The sequence below is a fragment of the Trachypithecus francoisi genome, unplaced genomic scaffold (genome assembly GCF_009764315.1).
Source record: "Trachypithecus francoisi isolate TF-2019V2 unplaced genomic scaffold, Tfra_2.0 Contig00236, whole genome shotgun sequence".
Lineage (NCBI taxonomy): Eukaryota > Metazoa > Chordata > Mammalia > Primates > Cercopithecidae > Trachypithecus > Trachypithecus francoisi.
Window position 1 is genome coordinate 235529 of NW_022680519.1, and position 20492 is coordinate 256020.

At 40.3% G+C, this 20492-nt stretch overlaps 1 protein-coding gene across 1 annotated transcript in view; it reads left to right on the forward strand.

The window, feature by feature from the left end:
• The window catches only part of ARSH (arylsulfatase family member H), a 45347-nt gene that overhangs the window by 16947 nt on the left and 7908 nt on the right, over window positions 1–20492 (forward strand). Inside the window, exons 3-8 of the mRNA XM_033206024.1 lie at window positions 216–365; window positions 4008–4129; window positions 6952–7077; window positions 8872–9295; window positions 13085–13221; window positions 18239–18373. Of these exons, the coding sequence (XP_033061915.1) occupies window positions 216–365; window positions 4008–4129; window positions 6952–7077; window positions 8872–9295; window positions 13085–13221; window positions 18239–18373 (1094 nt within the window). The remainder of the gene's footprint in view (window positions 1–215; window positions 366–4007; window positions 4130–6951; window positions 7078–8871; window positions 9296–13084; window positions 13222–18238; window positions 18374–20492) is intronic.

Here is a 20492-nt window from a genome sequence, read left to right on the forward strand (position 1 = left end):
TGGGGACCTCTGGTGTAGAACAGTAGTTTTTCTTGTTGTTGTTGTTGTTGAATCTAGTTTCTGAGTAAGCCAACACAGGTACATTGCACAGTGAGACCTGATAACGAACATCACTATTTCATAGTTTAAGTTATCTAAAATGCAAATGTTAATTGATAGTGCCTGGTTTTTTGCTTGCTTGCTTGTTTGTTTGCTTATTCTAAAAATACTTTCAGGAGCTGCTGGCTGTCAGTGTCCCTGTGCTATTTGTTTTGCGGTGTTGATGGCACATTTATGACAAGAAACGCCAGACCCAACATCGTCCTGCTGATGGCAGATGACCTTGGAGTGGGGGATTTGTGCTGCTACGGTAATAACTCGGTGAGGTAAAGTTGGACTCTGACCCCCTCCCTGTATGTGGGAGTCTCTCATGCCACAGTGGTCACGTCTTTGCCGTTGTAGAGAAGGGTTCTGGAGAGAAGTCATTGTCTGATGTTATTGGCAGAAATAGCAGAGGTCCCCGGGGAAAACTGCAAAATGTCAGGAGACCGCTTAACATCCCAGTTCCCTTAGTTTCTAGCTGTTGGTGGTGGCGTTTTCATTATTGTGCAAAATTTACGTTTAAAAATTGGCCTTTTATGGTCAGGCACGGTGGCTCAAGCCTGTAATCCCAGCACTTTGGAAGGCCAAGGGGGGGGATTGCTTGAGCCCAGGAGTTTGCGATCAGCCTGGGCAACATAGGGAGACCCTGTCTCTACAAAAAAAATTTTAAAAAATCTACTGGGACATGGTGGCGTGTGTCCGTGGTCTCAGCCACTCAGGAGGCTGGAGCAGGAGGATTGCTTGAGCGGGGGAGATTAAGGCTGCAGTGAGCTATGATCCCACCCCTGCACTCCAGCCTGGGTGACAGAGGGAGACTCTGTTAAAAAAAAATCACCTTTTAAACCATTTTAAAGTGAACAATTCAGTGGCATTTAGTACATTCACAGTGTTGGACAACCATCACCTCTGTGTAGCTGCAGAATTTTTCACCCCCCAAAGAAGACCCCCATTACCATCCTATCCCCATGCCCTGGTAACCACAAATGCACCCTCTGTCTCTATGGATGAGTCTCTTCTTGGAGTTTCATATACAAATAATCATATAAAGTATGTATTTTCTCAGGCTGCCATGACAAAGGTCCACAGACTGGTTGGCTTAGATAACATCAGCTTATTCTCTCACAGTCCTGAAGGCTGGAAGTTCAAGATCAAGGTGTGGGTAGGGCTGGTTCCTCCTGAGGCCTCTCTCCTGTCCTTGTAGATACCATCTTCTCCCCGTGTCCTTACAGGATCGTCCCTCTGTGTGGGTCTGTGTCCTCATCTCCTCTTATTATGAGATGTCTTAGTCTATTTCAGGCTGCTATAAAAGAATACCATAGGCTGGGCGTGGTGGCTCACACCTGTAATCCCAGCACTTTGGGAGGCTGAGGTAGGCGGATCATGAGGTCAGGAGATCGAGACCATCCTGGCTAACACGGTGAAACCCTGTTTCTACTAAAAAAATACAAAAAATTAGCTGGGCATGGTGGCGGGCACCTGTAGTCCCAGGGAGCTGTCCCAGCACCTGTACTCAGGGAGCTGAGGCAGGAGAATGGCGTGAACCCGGGAGGCAGAGATTGCAGTGAGCTGAGATGGCGCCACTGCACTCCAGCCTGGGCAACAGAGTGAAACTCCGTCTAAAAAAAAGAATACCATAGACTGGAGTGGCTTAAAACAACAGACATTGATTCTCCCACATTCTTGGAGGCTGGAAGTCTGAGATCAAGGTGTAGGCAGGGCTGGTTCCTCCTGAGGCCTCTCTCCTTGGCTTGTAGACACGGTTTCTCCCTGTGTCCTCACAGGGTCATCCCTCTGTGTGTGTCTGTGTCCTCATCGCCTCTTCTTATAAGGACTTCAATCCTATTGGATGAGGGTCTACTTTAATGACCTCATGCTACCTTGATCACCTCTTTAAAGATCCACCTTCAAATACAGTCGCATTCTGAGGTCCTGGGGTTAGGACTTCAGCATAGGAATTGGGAGGAACACAATTTTGCTCAAAACATATGGTATGTGGTGTTTACTGACTGGCTTCTTCACTGAGCGTAATGTTTCCAAGGTTCATTCATATTGTAGCATGTGTCCGCACTTCATTCCTTTCCATGGCTGAATACGTTTGCACTATATGGATATACCACATTAGTCTACAGCTTTAAAAATATCTTGCTTGAATTATTTCTAAAGTGTCTGGTCCCCAGGGCTCTTTATTTTTCTACTCTCTATTGATAGACCAATCTGGCACTTGTGAAAACACATAGCATAGCATCTTTTAGTGTGGATTTAAATAACATTGTTTCTTCTTGGAATGCAGATCACAGTCTAGTCCTATATTTTAAGCATATATTTGTTGATTGAAAGGCATTGGTCTTTCTTCCTTCCTTCCTTCCTTCCTTCCTTTCTTTTCTTTCTTTCTTTCTCTCTTTCTCTCTCTCTTTCTCTCTTCTTCCTTTCCTTTCCTTTTTCTTTTACTTCTTCCTCTTTATCTCTTTCTTTTCTTTTCTTTTCTTTTTTTTTTAAGACAGGATCTCACTCTGTCATCCAGACTGGAGTGCAGTGGCATGATCTTGGCTTACTGCAGCTTTGACCTCCAGGCTCAAGTGATCCTCCCTCCTCAGCCTCCTGAGCAGCTGGGACTACAGGCATGAGCCCCCACACCCGCCTAATTTTTTTTGTTTTTTGTAGAGTTGGGGTTTTGGCATATTGCCCACCGTGGTCTGAGTTCAAGTGTTCAGCCCCTCTTGGCCTTCCAAAGTGCTGGGGTTACAGGCATGAGCCATCACGCTCAGCCTTCATTATAATCTTTCTGTGAGATTATGGAAAAAAAATATTGTACACATGGGATCAAGATTGGGTATGATTTAGCTTTTAGGAGAACAGGCACGTCTTTTTTTCAACCTGTAGAATTTTGTAAGTTTTACAAAACTTTGCAACATATTAGACAAAATGGGAAATAAATTAAACTCCAAAATGTCACAATTGGTTATAAAATAGGTCAATTTTACCATAAGATATATATTAATGGGAGGCTGAGGTGGGAGGATCATTTGAGGCCAGGAGTTTGAGACCAGCCTGGCAAAATAGCAAGACCTGTATCTCTGCATAAAATTTTAAGGCCGGGTGTGGTGGCTCACACCTGCAATCCCAGCAGTTTAGAAGGCTGGCGAAAGCGGATCACTTGAGGTCAGGAGTTCAAGACTAGCTTTGCCAACATGGTAACACCTCATCTCTACTAAAATACACCACTGGGCGTGGTGGTTCACGCCTGTAATCCCAGCTAGTCGGGAGGCTGAGGCAGGAGGATCACTTGAACTTGGGAGGCAGAGATTGCAATGAACCGGATCGTGCCACTGTACTCCAGCATGGGTAACAGAGTGAGGCCCTGTCTCCAAAAAAAAAAAAAAAAAAAAAAAATTAAATTAATAAAAATTTAAATAAAGTAGGAGGGGATGGTGGTGCACACGGTGGACCTAGCTACTTGAGAGGCTGAGGTGGGAGGATCACTTGAGCCCAGGGAATTCAAGGTTGCAGTGAGCTATAACTGCACCACTACACTCCACCATGTGCAACAGAGCAAGAGACTGTCTCTTAAAAAAATATGAAACACATTAAAAATGTATTTAATCTAAATTACCTGTTAATTTTAGGTCCTTGATAAGAAGGAACTGGCTAATTTTTTCATTGAAATACATTTTTTTCTCAGACTCATAAAACTGTATACCGAGTGACCTGTATTCATTTGTAATAGTTTTGACTAAAGATATATTTTAAACTTACATTTCCCTTTGCTTTTAACTATCAATGCATCTAAGGAAGTAGACAGATTAAAGTTTAAAAAAAATGGATTTTAGGTTTACCAGAAATAGAGTCAACTAGAATAGCTTTGATCCTTGATCATTGTATTGAGAATTTTTAGAAACTCACCTGCCGAATTCTTCTTTGGTCTGCAGCACACCTAATATTGACCGCCTGGCAAGTGAGGGAGTGAGGCTCACCCAGCATCTTGCAGCTGCTTCCATGTGCACTCCAAGTCGGGCTGCCTTCCTGACCGGCCGGTACCCCATCAGATCAGGTGAGGCAATGAAAAGGCAGCAACATTTCAGTCTCACCAGAATGCATTCTAATGATTAGTTTTTGCAAATCTTTATAAGAATTCTCAAAAGGTCACTCAGAGCATTGGGGATCTAAAATCAAAGGGGATTGTTATCCCTGGACAGCTTAAACATGTGTGCCTCTCACCAGGTACCACTGCACCTGCCCATCTCTGTGCATATAGTGACAGGGTTTAGGCCTGTTGGGGGCAATTTGCCAATTTACGGACAACACTCCCATTTTCAGGTACTTGTGCTAAGATATCTCAAGAGGCCCTGATGTTTTTAAGCTAGCAGAGACCATGCAGTGGTTCTGAGATAAGTGGATCTAATCTATCTCCGAAGATGAGATTGGAAAATTAGACACAGTTGGGAAAAACAGTATAAGTGAGGAAAAAAAAGGAAATGAAACTTACATGCTTCCTTACTGGACCCCATCATTTCAAGATTTAGACTTACCAAGTTGATATAATGACAATTAAATGTTTTCCTTTGCTGCTTAGCTTAGAATCAATACCTACAAACATCCACTCAACATCAATATTATGAACAACATTTTTATACCCAGCTAAAATATAGTGGTCCCCTTAGACACTGTTGAAGTGTTCATGGTTATCAGCCTCTATGTGAAATATTGTGCCATACTGCTGCATTTTATTTAATTCTAGTATTTGCTTGTCATAATTTTAGTATACCTGCCTTCACAGTTTAAGTTTTCAGTGAAAAATTTTTCTGTATGAATTTTCTTCCTTCTAAGTAGTAACTTCTTATCTGATACATTCAAGGAATGAACTAATTAGATTAATGGAATTATACTAAAATTAAAAATAAACACTGAAAGTTTTTGTCCTATAAATATTGATTTATTATTATCTTTTTTGTTGCCTAATGACCTTCTTTCATAATTCAAGGTTCTCCATTTTGTTCAAAATAGTTTGATTTCTAGATAAGTGGTCTCTGTATAACACAGTACCATGTATGAAGAGGGATAAAGATATGAGTCTGTATGAGTTTCCAAAAAAAAAAATCACACTTATAATTTCAGGATTTCAGGAATTTTTTTTGGTTTTTGAGACAGACTCTTGCTCTGTTGTCCAGGCTGGAGTGCAATGGTGTAATCTCAGCTCACTGCAATCTCTGCCTCCCTGGTACAAGTGGTTCTCCTGCCTCAGTTCCCGGATAGCTGGGATGACAAGCATGCACTACCACGCCTGACTAATTTTTGTATTTTTAGTAGAGATGGGGTTTCACCATGTTAGCTAGGCTGGTATTGAACTCCTGGCCTCATGTGTGATCCACTCGCCTTGGCCACCCAAAGTGTTGGGATTACAGGAGTGAGCTACCATGCTTGGCCTAATTTCAGGGAATTTTAAGTATTGATTATGGTGAAATAAAATTTATTAAAAAAAAATAAGAAACAAATTATGTAATGGGTGGAGAGATTTCAAGTCATTGCCATGTTTATATTTTTAATAATTTCACACAAACGGTTCAGTTTAATTCATTCTACTTATCAAAAATTTCAGCAAAATAGTTCAACAGCAAGATAATGGTCTAATGCTTCCCTTAATAAAACTGTTTCTCTTTCCTATCAGTAACACTATCTAGAGTCTACCTTCTTTTTCTTCCAAGGTAGGATCCCTGAAATGTATTTTTTTCTTTTGAGATGGAGTTTCCTTCTTGTCACCCAGGCGGGAGTACAATGGCATGATCTCAGCTCACTGCAACCTCCGCCTCCCAGGTTCAAGTGATTCTCCTGCCTTAGCCTCCTGAGTAGGGATTACGGGTGCCTGCCACCACGCCCAGCCAATTTTTGTATTTTTAGTAGAGACAGGGTTTCACCAAGTTGGCCAGGCTGGTCTCCTGACCTCAGGTGATCCCCCCGCCTTGGCCTCCCAAAACACTGGGATTACAGGCGTGAGCCGCTGTGCCCGGCCTGAAATGATCATTTATTTATTTCTTGCTGATCTTCACTTGTGGTTTTCTTGTGAATTCCTTTTAAACTATAGGTGTATACATTTGTCTGCCAGTATAAATCTACATAAAACAGTATGGAGGCCAGGCATGATGACTCACACCTTTAATCCCAGCACTTTGGGAGGCTGAGGTGGGCAGATCACTTGAGGTCAGGAGTTAGAGACCAGCCTGGCCAACATGGTGAAACCCTGTCTCTACTAAAAATGCAAAAAAAAAAAAAAGCCAGGTGTGGTGGCACACGCCTGTAATTCCAGCTACTAGGGAGGTGGAGGCATGAGAATTGCTCGAACCTGGGAGGCAGAGGTTGCAGTGAGCCAAGATGGTGACACTGCGCTCCAGCCTGGGTGACAGAGCGAAACTCTATCTCAAAAAAAAAAAAAAAAAAAAAAATTACATATATACACACACGTATATGAAAAAGAAATTGTCACTCCTACAATTCTTCATTTCAGATTCCCAATGATATTCCCAATATCCGAGTATTTATACACAGCTAAAATGCAGTGGTGTCCTCAGATCCTATTGAAGCATGAAGGTTATCAGCCTCTATATGAAAAAGTAACGAAGGTTATTTGTTGTTAGTCTGAAATGCAAAGGAGTGTAACTGAGTGTTCCATATTTATTCTGGCAGCCCTAATTCCAAGGGAATGTTTGCATTTAGCAAGTGGGAAAAGGAGAGTCAAGGATGTACAGCCAGAAAGGCAACAGAAAACTTGGGGAAGAATGGCTTTGAGGAGGTGCAGGAGGAAAGGACTTGAAGCCAGTCAGGATAAACTCGGTATTAGCAAAGACTATGGTGCTAACCCATTGCCTCCTGTGAATTTAGGGATGGTGTCTCCCTACAACCTCAACCGTGCCCTCACGTGGCTTGGTGGTTCAGGTGGTCTTCCTACCAATGAAACGACTTTTGCCGAGCTGCTGCAGCACCGTGGCTACCGCACGGGACTCATAGGTATGGCGCCTGGACTCTGCTCGTGGAAACGTGATCCTGCGGCCTCTGTCATAGTGTCTAAGGTGTTTCCGGGGATGTTGGCTCTGTGCGCGCCAGTTTGACCGACTTCTCTTTGAGATAAGACACTTGGAGAAGGAATGGATCACACATTGACTGGGGATGTGTAGAATCAAGGGCATAATATTGGAAAAACAATGAGAGCAGAAAGCAAACAAGGGTATCAAAGTTGCCACTAAAATGGAATATTGTGTTGGAGGGATACGATGTTTGTGACACCATTATTAGCGGAAAAACTCGTAAATTTGTAGAGAAGTACTGTTGAAATGGAAAACTTAGAGCATTAAGAGTTGTCAATGGAGGCAGTTGCTGGTCAATTTAGATCACATAATATTCTATACCCTTTTGGCGGGGGTGGGGTGTTGGGGGGAACATGAGCTTGTGAGGGAGCCTTTCACCGAAAAATACGTTTGTAGAATTCCAGTCCTAGAAGGTATTCCTCTAAGAATAACTTGTGTGATCAAATCCTTTTGGGAAATGCTACCCCAAAGCATTGTATGGTTCACTATTTTCGAGGATTCCTAATATGAATTGTAAGTCGCAGCTCTGAGATATCCTCAGTTAAAAAAAAGTTAAGAGATTTTCCATCAGTAGGGCATGTATTCCCATGCAACTCCCAGCAGTGTCCTGTGAGTGGGAGTTCTCCAGATTAGCTTTGAGCAGTGTTCTCACATCATTAGAGCACAGGATTCAGATCTGACTCTGCCATTATTCATTAATGTGACTTGGGCTTCTGAATAAATCTAGATAGCTGGGCATAATGGCTCAGACCTGTAATCCCAGCACTTTGGGAGGCTGAGGCAGAAGAATTGCTTGAGGCCAGGAGTTCAAGACCAGCCTAGGCCACCAGAGCAAGACCCTGGGTCTAAAAAAATAAAATTTTAAAATGAGCTGGGCATGGTAGCACACACCTATAGTCCCAGCTACTCAGGAGGCTGAGGCGGGAGGATTGCTTGAGCCGAGGAGTTCGAGGCTGCAGTGAGCTATAATCATGCCACTGCACTCCAGCCTGGGCAACAGAGCAAGACTCTGTCTCTTAAAAAAATAATCTAGACAATGTGTTTTCTATTCATAATAGAGGGTCTGTGAAGTGTTGAATACAATAATGTGTGTGGACAAATCAGAACATGACCTGGCCCCTAGAGGGTGTGCTTGATAAAAGGAATTACTTGCATCAGAATCATTTGGTTCTTGATGAAATTCTTTGGCTAGTTTGTCATCCCTAGCTTGCGGACCTAGAAGAGGTATTCCATCTATAAATAAAATCTTGGTTACCTTTCAGTGAGATGGAATAAGATGGTGGGAAGGCACTGCTAGCTAAAAGCCTGAATGTGCAAGCTGCACCGAAAGTCCTTGGTATTGTCCCCACCAAACAACCAAGACATCGATTCTGGCTTCCTAGCAAGCTCCAGATACCTGGAAACATTCTCATTGTTCGTGAGGTTGTTTGGTACCAAGCAAAAGATTTCTTCTAAATGAACACTAGGCTCCTCTCCTTGTAGCAAAAGCAAAGTGGCTCCTGCTGCATGGCTTTTGTCTGAAAGAGACATATTGCAGGGAGAAGGCTGTTGGTGGCATGTCTATACCAGGGAGGTATTCGGGGATACCGAGAAAAAACCATGATGACAACAAAATGAAAGTTATATCTGAGTTTTCCAAAGGGAAGCCCACATTCTAGAAACAGACCAGCATTGAATGCTGCCATGCTGCCGTGGTACAATTTTATTTTACTTTTAGGCAAATGGCACCTGGGTTTGAGCTGCGCCTCTCGGGATGATCACTGCTACCACCCGCTCAACCATGGTTTTCACTACTTCTATGGGGTGCCTTTCGGACTTTTAAGCGACTGCCAGGCATCCAAGACACCAGAACTGCACCGCTGGCTCAGGATCAAACTGTGGATCTCCACGGTGGCCATTGCCCTGGTTCCTTTTCTGCTTCTCATTCCCAAGTTCGCCCACTGGTTCTCAGTGCCGTGGAAGGTCATCGCTGTCTTTGCTCTCCTCGCCTTTCTGGTTTTCACTTCCTGGTATTCTAGTTATGGATTTACTCGGCGTTGGAATTGCATCCTTATGAGGAACCATGAAATTATCCAGCAGCCGATGAAAGAGGAGAAAGTAGCTTCCCTCATGCTGAAGGAGGCGCTAGCTTTCATTGAAAGGTATTTAGCCATTTCTTGCCTGATTTCCTGCATGGAAATTTATTTTTATTTCATGGCAGGTCGTCACACCTTGATAACACGGGCCTTTAAAAATCTTTTGGAGAGGCTGGGCATGGTGGCTCACGCCTGTAATCCCAGCAATTTGGGAGGCCGAGGCTGGCGGATCACGAGATCAGGAGATTGAGACCATCCTGGTTAACACAGTGAAACCCTGTCTCTACCAAAATACAAAAAAATTAGCCGGGCGTGGCGGTGGGCGCCTGTAGTCCCAGCTACTCGGGAGGCTGAAGCAGGAGAATGGCGTGAACCCGGGAGGCGGAGCTTGCAGTGAGCCGAGATTGCACCACTGCTCTCCAGCCTGGGCGACAGAGCAAGACTGTCTCAAAAACAACAACAGCAATAACAAATCTTTTGGAGAAAATGTGTGGCATTTGGCTTTCTGTTCCTGCATTAATTTGCTTAGAATAATGGCCTCCAGTTGCATCCATGTTGCTGCAAAAGACATGATCTCATTCTTTTTCATGGCTGTGTAGTATTTCATGGGATATAATGGGAGCTAAACATTGAGCCTCCATGGACATAAACATGGAAACAATAGACTGCAACTTCCAGAGGAGAGAGGGAGACAGAGGAACATGGTTGGAAGACTACCTATTGGGTGCTCTGCTTACTCTCTGAGTGCAATAGACCCATGTAACAAACCGGCACATGGACACCCTGTATCTAAAATAAAAGCTAAGGAAAAAAAATGTAGGTGACATTTGTGATAGACTTGAGTCTCCTCTTAGGTAGAATAAAACAGTTAAATTTCCTGCAAATTTTGAATGCTCAAAAGGCCAAAAAACAAAAACAAAAACACCCACATATTTTGCTCACTTCCCCATTTTTAATGTTTTAATTTTTTTTTTTTTTTTTTTTTTACTTTTTGGGACAGGATCTCACTCTGCCACCCAGGCTAGTGTGCAGTGGTGCAATCATGGCTCACAGCAGCCTCGACTTCCCAAGCTCAAGTGATCCTCCCACCTCAGCCTCCAGAGTAGCTGAGACTACAGGCACACACATGATGCCTGGCTAATTTTTGCATTTTTTTAAGAAAGGGGGTTTTGTCATATTGCTCAGGCTGATCTCAAGCTCTTGGGCTCAAGCGATTCACCCACCTCGGCCTCCCAAAGTACTGGGATTACACTATGCCCGGCCACTTACCCCTTTTCTGAAAACAAAACTGGAGTTGCCATATTTTATTCTATATTGCTTCAGTGTGGATTGTTATGTAAATTAATTAAACTTGGGGGGTAATTTTTTTTCCTCTGTCTCGGACACATACCCAGACACAGCCGGAAGAGCTCTCTGTCCATGAACTGTTGGGAGGTGGCTGTGTATTTATAGATACCTAGTTTTAAGTTTTCTATGTTCAACACAAGCTATGCAGGCATGACTGTAATGAGCTCTCATCATCCCATACCAGCTCACTTCTACATTACAAATTATTATTATAATTATTATTTGGAGACAGGGTCTCACTCTGTCACTCAGGCTGGAGTGCAGTGGTGCAATCATAGTTCACTGTAGCCTCAAACTCCTGGGCACCAGTGATCCTCTTACCTCAGCTTCCTGAGTAGCTGGGACTACAGGCGCACATGGCCACACCCAGTTAATTTTATAAAATTATTTTTCCGTAGAGACAGTGCCTTGCTATGTTGCCCAGGCTGGTCTCAAACTCCTGGGCTCAAGCGATCCTCCTGCCTCGAGCTCCCAAAATGCTGAGATTACAGGTGTGAACCATTGTGCCCAGCCTAGATTACAAATTAGAGGCACATTAAAGTTGTTGGTGTGGATTCTCATTGACGCTGTTTGTCACCTTCCTTAGTGGGGTTGACAGGGAGTGGAGAGGGGAGGCTATATTGTTACTCCACCAGCCTGAAGGGTACGCAGTGGAATATCATTCACTCATATGCCCCTGTGCCCATCAGATTCGTATTTATTCCAACACGACCATGAGAACAGTGATCCAGCCATCCACTCAGCTCTCCGTTCATCTTACCTTCTCTTCCCATCCCAACCCGTTTGCTTGGGCTACCTTTTTGGGAACATATTCAATCTCCGACTCCTTCCCTTCTTTCTATGCTGGTTGTAAAAATGTGTAAAGGAGTAGCTTTAGAATGACTGCATGTAGCAATGCAAAACACAAGGTCGGCCGGGTGCGGTGGCTCAAGCCTGTAATCCCAGCACTTTGGGAGGCCGAGACGGGCGGATCACGACGTCAAGAGATCGAGACCATCCTGGCTAACACAGTGAAACCCTGTCTCTACTAAAAAATACAAAAAAACTAGCCGGGCGAGGTGGCAGGCGCCTGTAGTCCCAGCTACTCAGGAGGCTGAGGCAGGAGAATGGTGTAAACCCGGGAGGCGGAGCTTGCAGTGAGCTGAGATCCGGCCACTGTACTGCAGCCCGGGCGACAGAGCAAGACTCCGTCTCAAAAAAAAAAAAAAACACACACACACACACACACACAAGGTCAGGCATGGTGGCTCATGTCTGTAATCCTAGCACTTTGGGAGGCTGAGGCAGGAGGATTGCTTCAGCCCAGGAGTTTGAGACCAGACTGGGCAATATAGTGAGCTCCCATCTCTACAAAAAATATACAAAATTAGCCAGGCTTGGTGGCATGTACCTGTGGTCTCAGCTCCTTGGGAGGATGAGGTGGAAGGATCACTTGAGCCCAGGAGGTCGAGGCTGCAGTGAGTCATGATTGCACCACTGCACTCCAGCCTGGGCAACAGAGTGAGACTTTGTCTCAAAATAAATTAATACATAAAATGCAGAACACAAAAGCAAGATGTAAATGAGGGGAATTTATTTCTCTCTTGGGGTAGGCAGGCTACAGATACAGTGAGGTTATTCACACCTCAGGTTTTATCTTGTTCTCTGCCACCTTTGTGAGCAGCCTCATGGCCCAAGGTGGATGCCAAAGCTCCAGCCATCAGACTTATGTTCCAGGAACCATGAAGGAGGTGGAAGAAGGAAAGAAGGGAAAACGGAAAGTAAGGAGCATCAAATCCTTACTGTGGCACATCTGAGTCTGTCCTTAAGATATGATTCTTCTGAACTCATACCTAAAAGAACACTTTGAGACAATAGATGAGGAGAATTCATACTTTATAACTCATTCAGCAAAGATTAAAAGATTTATTAAGCTGCTACTTTATGTCAGATGCTAAACTGGACACAAGAGAGTATAAAATGAACTGCATTAAACATTTTTGTTGTTGTTGTTAAGACAGGGTCTCACTGTGTTGCCCAGGTTGGAGTGCAGTATTGTGATAATAGCTCACTGCAGCCTCCACCTCCCAGGCTCAAGTGAACCCCTTGCCTCAGCCTCCTGAGTAGCTGGGGTCACAGGTGTGCCATTATGCACAGCTATATTTTTGAATTTTTTTGTAGAGATGGGGTCTCGCCGTGTTGCCCGGGCTGGTCTCAAACTCCTGGGCTCATGCAATCCTCCTGTCTCAGCCTCCCAAAGTGCAAAGAATATAGGCATGAGCCACTGCGCCTGGCTACGTGAAACATTTCACTGGGAACACAAATGTTCTGCTATCCTTCGTTCCTCCTCATATCCTTTCAACATAAACCTTGTGGTATTTACCACTCACCGGAGAGGTACTGTCATCTGAAGTACGTAGAAAACCTCCAGCAACCATTATGAGATCTTTTCATCAATGCAGAATCGCATTTAAATGGTGGAAATGGCTTTATTTGTGAAGGTAATTTTGGTAACTTTCTACCCCTTAGGGTCAAACGGGAACCTTTTCTCCTCTTTTTTTCCTTCCTGCACGTACATACTCCACTCATCTCCAAAGAGAAGTTTGTTGGGCACAGTAAATATGGCAGGTATGGGGACAATGTAGAAGAAATGGATTGGATGGTGGGTAAGTATTCAGTGACAGAACCGTAAATATCTGAAGTACAGGCTACAGAAAAATAAATCTGTACTGTCTCAAATTATGTCCAGCCCCTTGCATAGCATAAATACCTGATAAGTGTTTGTTTCATCCCTGAATTGAATTAAAAGATGGCTTTTAATTGTTCAGCAATACCAGTGAAATATATTCCCCAATAGAAGTCACAGTTTGTAAATATAAGTTTTCCCATCTTTAAAATAAAGACAGCCACTTTTCTGAAAAACTCATCGGCAAGATAAATAAAGTTGCACTGTAAAGAATACTGTAATTCCTGGCCGGGCACACGGTGGCTCACACCTGTAATCCCAGCACTTTGAGAGGCCGAGGCTAGCAGATCACTTGAGGTTAGGAGTTCTAGACCAGCCTGGCCAACGTGGTGAAACCCCGTCTCTACTAAAAATATAAAAATCAGCCAGGCATGGTTATGCGGGCCTGTAGTCCCAGCTACTCGGGAGGATGAGGCAGGAGAATCACCTGGATCCGGGATTCAGAGGTTGCAGTGAGCCAAGATCAGATCACGGCACTCCAGCCTGAGTGACACAGCGAGATTCGTTTCAAAAAAAAGAATATTGTAATTTCAATTCCTGGTTATTTTGATGGATATAAAGGGAAATGGTGTTCCGATTAGTCAGTTCTACAGGAAATACATAGAAATTTGGGATGGGGATTTAACACAACTAAAGCAATTTATTTCAAAGGCATAGTGTTCACTATAAAGAAATGCTGAGGATAATAAATTAGCAGGCAGGAAGCGTCACTGTATGCATTCCAGAATAATAACTAGCTGTGCTAGTTGAACTGCATTCACCCACCCCACCTCTATGTACCTGACAGAGTTGTCCTTCCTCTCAGCAATGGTGTTTCATTTTGGAATACAGTACTTTTCTCCTTCTTCTGAGTGCAAACTTCTGAAAATGGTGCTCTACCAAACCATCTAAACTAACAGTCTCCCAGTTATCAGCCGCCTCTGTCTATTTATATTGAGTGCCTTTGAAAGAAACAGAGCTATTTTAATTTAAATGCATTTAAGGGGTGTTAATCAATCAAATTTTATTATAAATAACTTTCTTTTCTCTGAGAACCACAATCTAAGTGAGCTATAAAATACTGTTTAAAATTACCGAAGAGCTAGTGGTGTCAGATAGGACAAAGAGGGGAATCCTGTCATGGGATAAATTCTCTTGTATATTTCCACTGTGTGTGTTCCCTCAAATTCTAGGTACCGTTGTAATATTTACCATCTATATTTAATCCCAAAGAGGAGATAAAATACAGAGGGGGCGGGGCGTGGTGGCTCATGCCTGTAGTCCCAGCACTTTTGGAGGTCGAGGCGGGAGGATTGCTTGATCCCACGAGTTTGAGACCAGCCTGGGCAACATAGCAAGGCTCCATCTCTACAGAAAAATACAAATATTAGCCAGGCGTGGTGTCACATGCGCGCCTTGGAGTTCCAGCTACCTAGGAGGCTGAGGAGGGAGGATCACCTGAGCCTGGGAGGTGGAGGTAGTACTGCAGCCTGGGTGACAGAGCGAGACCCTGTCTCAAAAAAAAAAAAAAAGAATACAAGGAAAGGCAGTGCTGCCAGGCTGCCAGTAAGGCATTTAAGCAGAAATGGGGAGAAAAAACGAATGTATTAAAGGGAAAAACTTAAGGGCTTAAAGGGAACTAATCCTGACATCCAAACCCTTTTTAAGCTTGTTGAACTACATCTAAGCTCTGTATTTCTTAATTTAATCTTTGCTGTGAGAAGTGTATGTGTGTGTATATATATATATACACCCAGTTGCAGTTATTTTATTTGCATGGTATAGATTACAAACCACTTTTATGCATAATACTATAGCTAGTTTTAATAGGAATAAACACCATATGTTTATACATATATACACACACATACACCATATGGTTTATATGTATACACATGTTATGTTTTATATGTATATACATAGTACTGTATGTTGCATATACACACATTTATTATATATAATTTAATTCCTTGGTAATGAAATACAAACGTTGAAATGTGTTACAGTTAAAAACTGCTGTAACATTGTAGCCTTTATGGAATTATATAATTGGGATTTTTTTTTCTCTGCTTGTTTTGAAATTGCTTTTACTATATTTGTACTTAGTCAAAGGACAGTTTCCTGCAAAGGGAATTTCTGTTAAAGTCTATATCTGAGTATTTATCACTGAGAAATAATTATGTTTGTTTTAGGGTATATGTAAATACATGATGAAGACATGTTACAAAAGCTAGCAATTGCATTATTAAATGGCTAATATTATTTGACACAGGAGAAATGATGAGTAGCTATTTTTCTGCATAACATCTCCCAATATTCTGAGTTTTCTCCATCATTTCTTACAAAAATTCAACCAAAATGAAGACCTATTGAGAGTCAGACAGGTATCTCTGTGAGTATTATTTTACTATTTAACAATATGAGTATAAAACTCACAGGTTTAGTAATTTATTAACTTTACTGAAAAATAAACCTTAACAATGCTATACTCGTGCAAATGCAAATACAAGGTGTAAAATGAACTTAATGAGTCTTCAAGAATTCAGTGACGTTTTAAATTTTCCAATGAAAGAAACTTGTGCCTATTATAAAGCCCTTCTAATCCCCCCTCCCTTTTTTATATTTTCTATTTTTAAGATGCAGGGTCTCACTCTTTTGCCCAGTCTGGCTGGAATGCAGTGGTGCGATCACAGCTCACCACAGCCTTGACTTCCAGGGCTCAGGTGATCCTCCCACCTCAGCCTCCCGAGTAGCTGGGACTAAAAGTATGCGCCACCATGTCTGGCCAATTTGTGTGTGTGTGTGTGTGTTTTGTAGTGAAGGAGTTTTGCCATCTTGCCCAGGCTGGTCTCGAACTCTTGGGCTCAAGTAAACCTCCCACCTCGGCCTCCCAAAGTCCTGGGATTACATGTGTGAGCCACCGGGCCCAACCTTAATCACTTTTCATTATTGGTTTCTTTCCAGTTGTCTTTGGTAAGAGGTCTTATAAGTGATCTATTACCGTTAGTATTTATATATTCATATACATCTGTCTATTTTCACTTTAGACACTCTATGGACAATTATTTGCCTATATATTTGTTTTGAAACAGAAAAAGAATTTGCAGCTACTATATTTGCACAGTATAAATTACAAATCACTTTTATGATTTTTTTGATATTATAGCCAGATCTAATGTGAATTGATAAATTACACGTAATTACTCTCTTCCCAGAAAGCCTTTATAATCTGTCATCTTACAAACCCTGGGCTTTAAAATATCTTAATTTCTAATTATAACATTTCTAAAAAATAGTATATGTCACTTGTAAAACAAATCAGTTTTGAACAGTAGGTAACAAAGTTTAATGAGTTTACGTATAAAGAGTTTTCTGTGCAGCTTGTTACATTTTCTTTTATCTCTGAATGGGACAAGAGCATCACAGAGATGATCTAGTATAAACGAGAAATGCGAGAAATGCGGTGTGACCTCAGGCCCAGGACGATGTTATCTGTTGATTAGCAAATGCTCAACAGACATCAGAAAGGAAATGAATGTTGTTTGGAATTTTGCTAGAACAGCTTTCTACTTATTATTTTAAAAAACTGTCCTCCTGAGGGATTGTCAACACCTTAAAGACAGTGTCTGCTGAGTCTAGCGCAGCATTAATTGTCATTAGATCTTAACCATAACCCAGACAGCAAGAATAACCTGCAATTTCCATGTAGACTTCAGATGGCAGCCAGGACAGCAAAATCTCTAAGGGAGGCGGTACTGTGCCCTGGAGTACGAGGATGGCTTTGCTCATGTGTTCCTGGAGGTGTCATTTTGCAAACTGTATTTTTAAAATTAATGTTCACTGGTTTATTTAACTGCTGGGCCTAGTTGGCATTGTCTATTTGAATCGTTTGGGGCAATGATGATATTATACATTATTACATGATTGTATAATAAAATAGACTTTGTTATATATTAAATAATAAAATAATGAACATATTATACAATAAAATTATATAATAAGCCAATACTTTATATATTATATATGAACTATTTTATATTTTAAATTAATATAATTAATGTATTTAGTAATTTAATATAATTTATATAATTACATTAATATAATAAAATTAATGTGATAATATGTGACACACAATATCATACAATTATATAAAATTATATAGTATATATTCATATAAATGATACAAATTTATGATAAAATTTCATATATTAATTAGATATATATTATAAAATTTAATATATTCCTTATATATTATACATTATTACATATACTCATATTTTATCTTATATTTAATATATTTTCCTATATATCTGTAAATAAACATATATTTTTACATATTACATTGATATACAAAATACTATATAATAAAATAATATTTACATGTTATATAATTATATAACAATTTTTACACAATGATGTAGTGTATTAATAATCATTATAAACTATTATATAATGATGTTTCTAGTATTGTGAAGTCATATGGTATAATAATACATAATATGTATTGATTATACATATTGCAATATATTTTATTCTATTCCATAATTGATTACATTTTAATATATAACAATTCTTTATGCATTTCTAATACATCATGTTATATATTAATATGTATTTGTAAGAAATATGTACTATATATCATACGCTATATAATAAATACAGTTAGTAATTAAAATGTATAAAGTATATGTTATTATATTAAATATAACATATTATACATCATTACATTATATGTTAAATATTTTAACTGCTGGATATAATATATATTATATACACTATATTACATACAGTTTAAAATAGTATATATCACAATAGTATATGATTAATTATACAATATTGTGTAATGCAGACTAACGTTTAAATGCTATGTGTAATAAATGCATAGTAGCAAACATGTAATAAAGCAGTGGTGATCTGCATCGAGAGGTCAACGTCTTTGTGTCTCTGACCCTCACCAGGTAAAATTTTGGATGCCCTAGACCAGGAGTGCCTGGCCAACAACACCTTGGTGTACTTCACCTCTGACAACGGGGGCCACCTGGAGCCCCTGGACGGGGCTGTTCAGCTGGGCGGCTGGAACGGGATCTACAAAGGTGATTGTGCGTAGAGAACCAACACCTGTCCATTTAAAATCAGTAGTCTCTACTGGCTTTGCGTTTGCTTGAATTCATTTGCCATGATGTTCAGATATTTTTATGTGAGTCAGAGTCTATTAAGCTAGACCAAAAAAAAAAAAAAAAAAAAAAGCTGCAAATTTTGGGGCAGTTTCCAAGAGCTTCAAAGTAAAATGTTTGAAGCAATGCCAGCCCCATGAGAGAGAACATAGGATCTCAATGACCATCTATGGCACATTTCCCAGCCTCCGCACGATTGACATTTGAGTCTGGAGGATTCTTGGCTGGGGGCTTCCTGTGCCGTTGTAGGTGTTGAACAGCGTCTGTGAGTTCCACCCACAAATGCCAGTAGCACCCACCCCAGAGCAGCGACAACCAGAAATGTCTCCTGACATTGCCCAGTGTCCCCTGGGGGCAAGGTCATTTCTAGGTGAGAACTGCTCCTTTAGATTAATCCTCACTTGGATTCTCAGATGCAGGTTTTTAATTCGATAACATCAATGATGCTATTTATTGTGCTTTAACGAGTGTTATGTCTATCAGAAAAAAGAGTTTTTCATTTGACTGGGGTGCCTATCTCCTCATGGCTAGCAGATTCTTCCAGCTCACTTTGATAGACTTCAGGCCGGGTTGTTCAAGAACTCCATAGCACCCACTCTTGGGCATCACCAAAGGCATGCCAACAGAAAGAATAATTTAAAAAAGAATTCAGTATTTGCTCTTTTTCCCTTACCCCCAACCTTCCAAGTAAAACAAAAAAACTAAAAGGGTATCAAATTGTCATCATTATAAAATCAGAATGTTTGAACTTCCTTGTATTTCATTAAAAAGTTCTGTGTGTGTGTGTCTTATATATATATTTTGCTATCTATATAATCACTATGTGTACATATTCACCATTTAATTGTATATAATTATAATCATATATTCATCATATGTGATATATAATCCTATATAGTCACTATGTATGTATAGTTACTATATTCATTACATATAACACATATAATCCTATATATTCGCTATATTCATTACATATAATACATGTAATTTTACATATTTACTACATATACATAATCCTGTACATATTCACTATGTATATATAGTCATTATATTCATTATATATACACATAATTCTATGTATTTAGTATATTTATTGTATAGATCATTATACATAATTTTATACATTCAGTATATACAATATATAATTCTATAAATATATTTACTATGTTTATAGTCACTATGTTTATTATACATAGTATATAGAATTCTATATATTCACTGTATAGAGTATACATAACCCTACACATATTCACTATATATGCTCACTATATTCATTATATATTACACATAACCCTATATATATTCACAATATTCATTGTATATAATATATATAATTTTATATATTCACTATATTCAGTATAATATATATAATCCTATCTATATTTACTATGTATATGTAGTCACTATATCATTATATATAATATATATAATTCTATATATATTCATTGTATTTACAATATAAAACCCTACGTATATGCACACACAGATAGGATTATATATAGTGAATATATATGTACATATATATAGGATTATATATACTGCATTATGTATTGCAAATGAATAGAAGTGAGCTCCTGAAAGCATTCACCTCCTCTGACTTGTCATGTAGTCTTGCTGTAGTCATCACTGTTAATTAGCAAAGATTAAATTGGTACTAAGCCTAGTAGAAAAAGTGGGGACAGATTTGAGTCACCGTATACATACCATCTAATGAAATGTGATTATTACAGTCATGATGATTCTAACTGTACATATATATATTGTAATAATTATAATTGCATGAGTATGTGTGAGTGTAAAGCCCCTGTCCTTAAAAAGCACACATAACCGTGGAATAGGACTCTGGCAAAATTGTTGTGAGCATTTCTCAGGCTTTGGGACAGGATGCCTGTTTCTCAGGGTGCTTCCTGTGAAGCACTGAATGCAATGGATAGAGAGATTTAGATCTCCTGGGTAGAGAATTGGTTTTGTTCTAGTCTAGTTACGCCCCCAGCTCTACCCCACAAAGATACAGGTTATTAAATAAGATGAAGAAAAC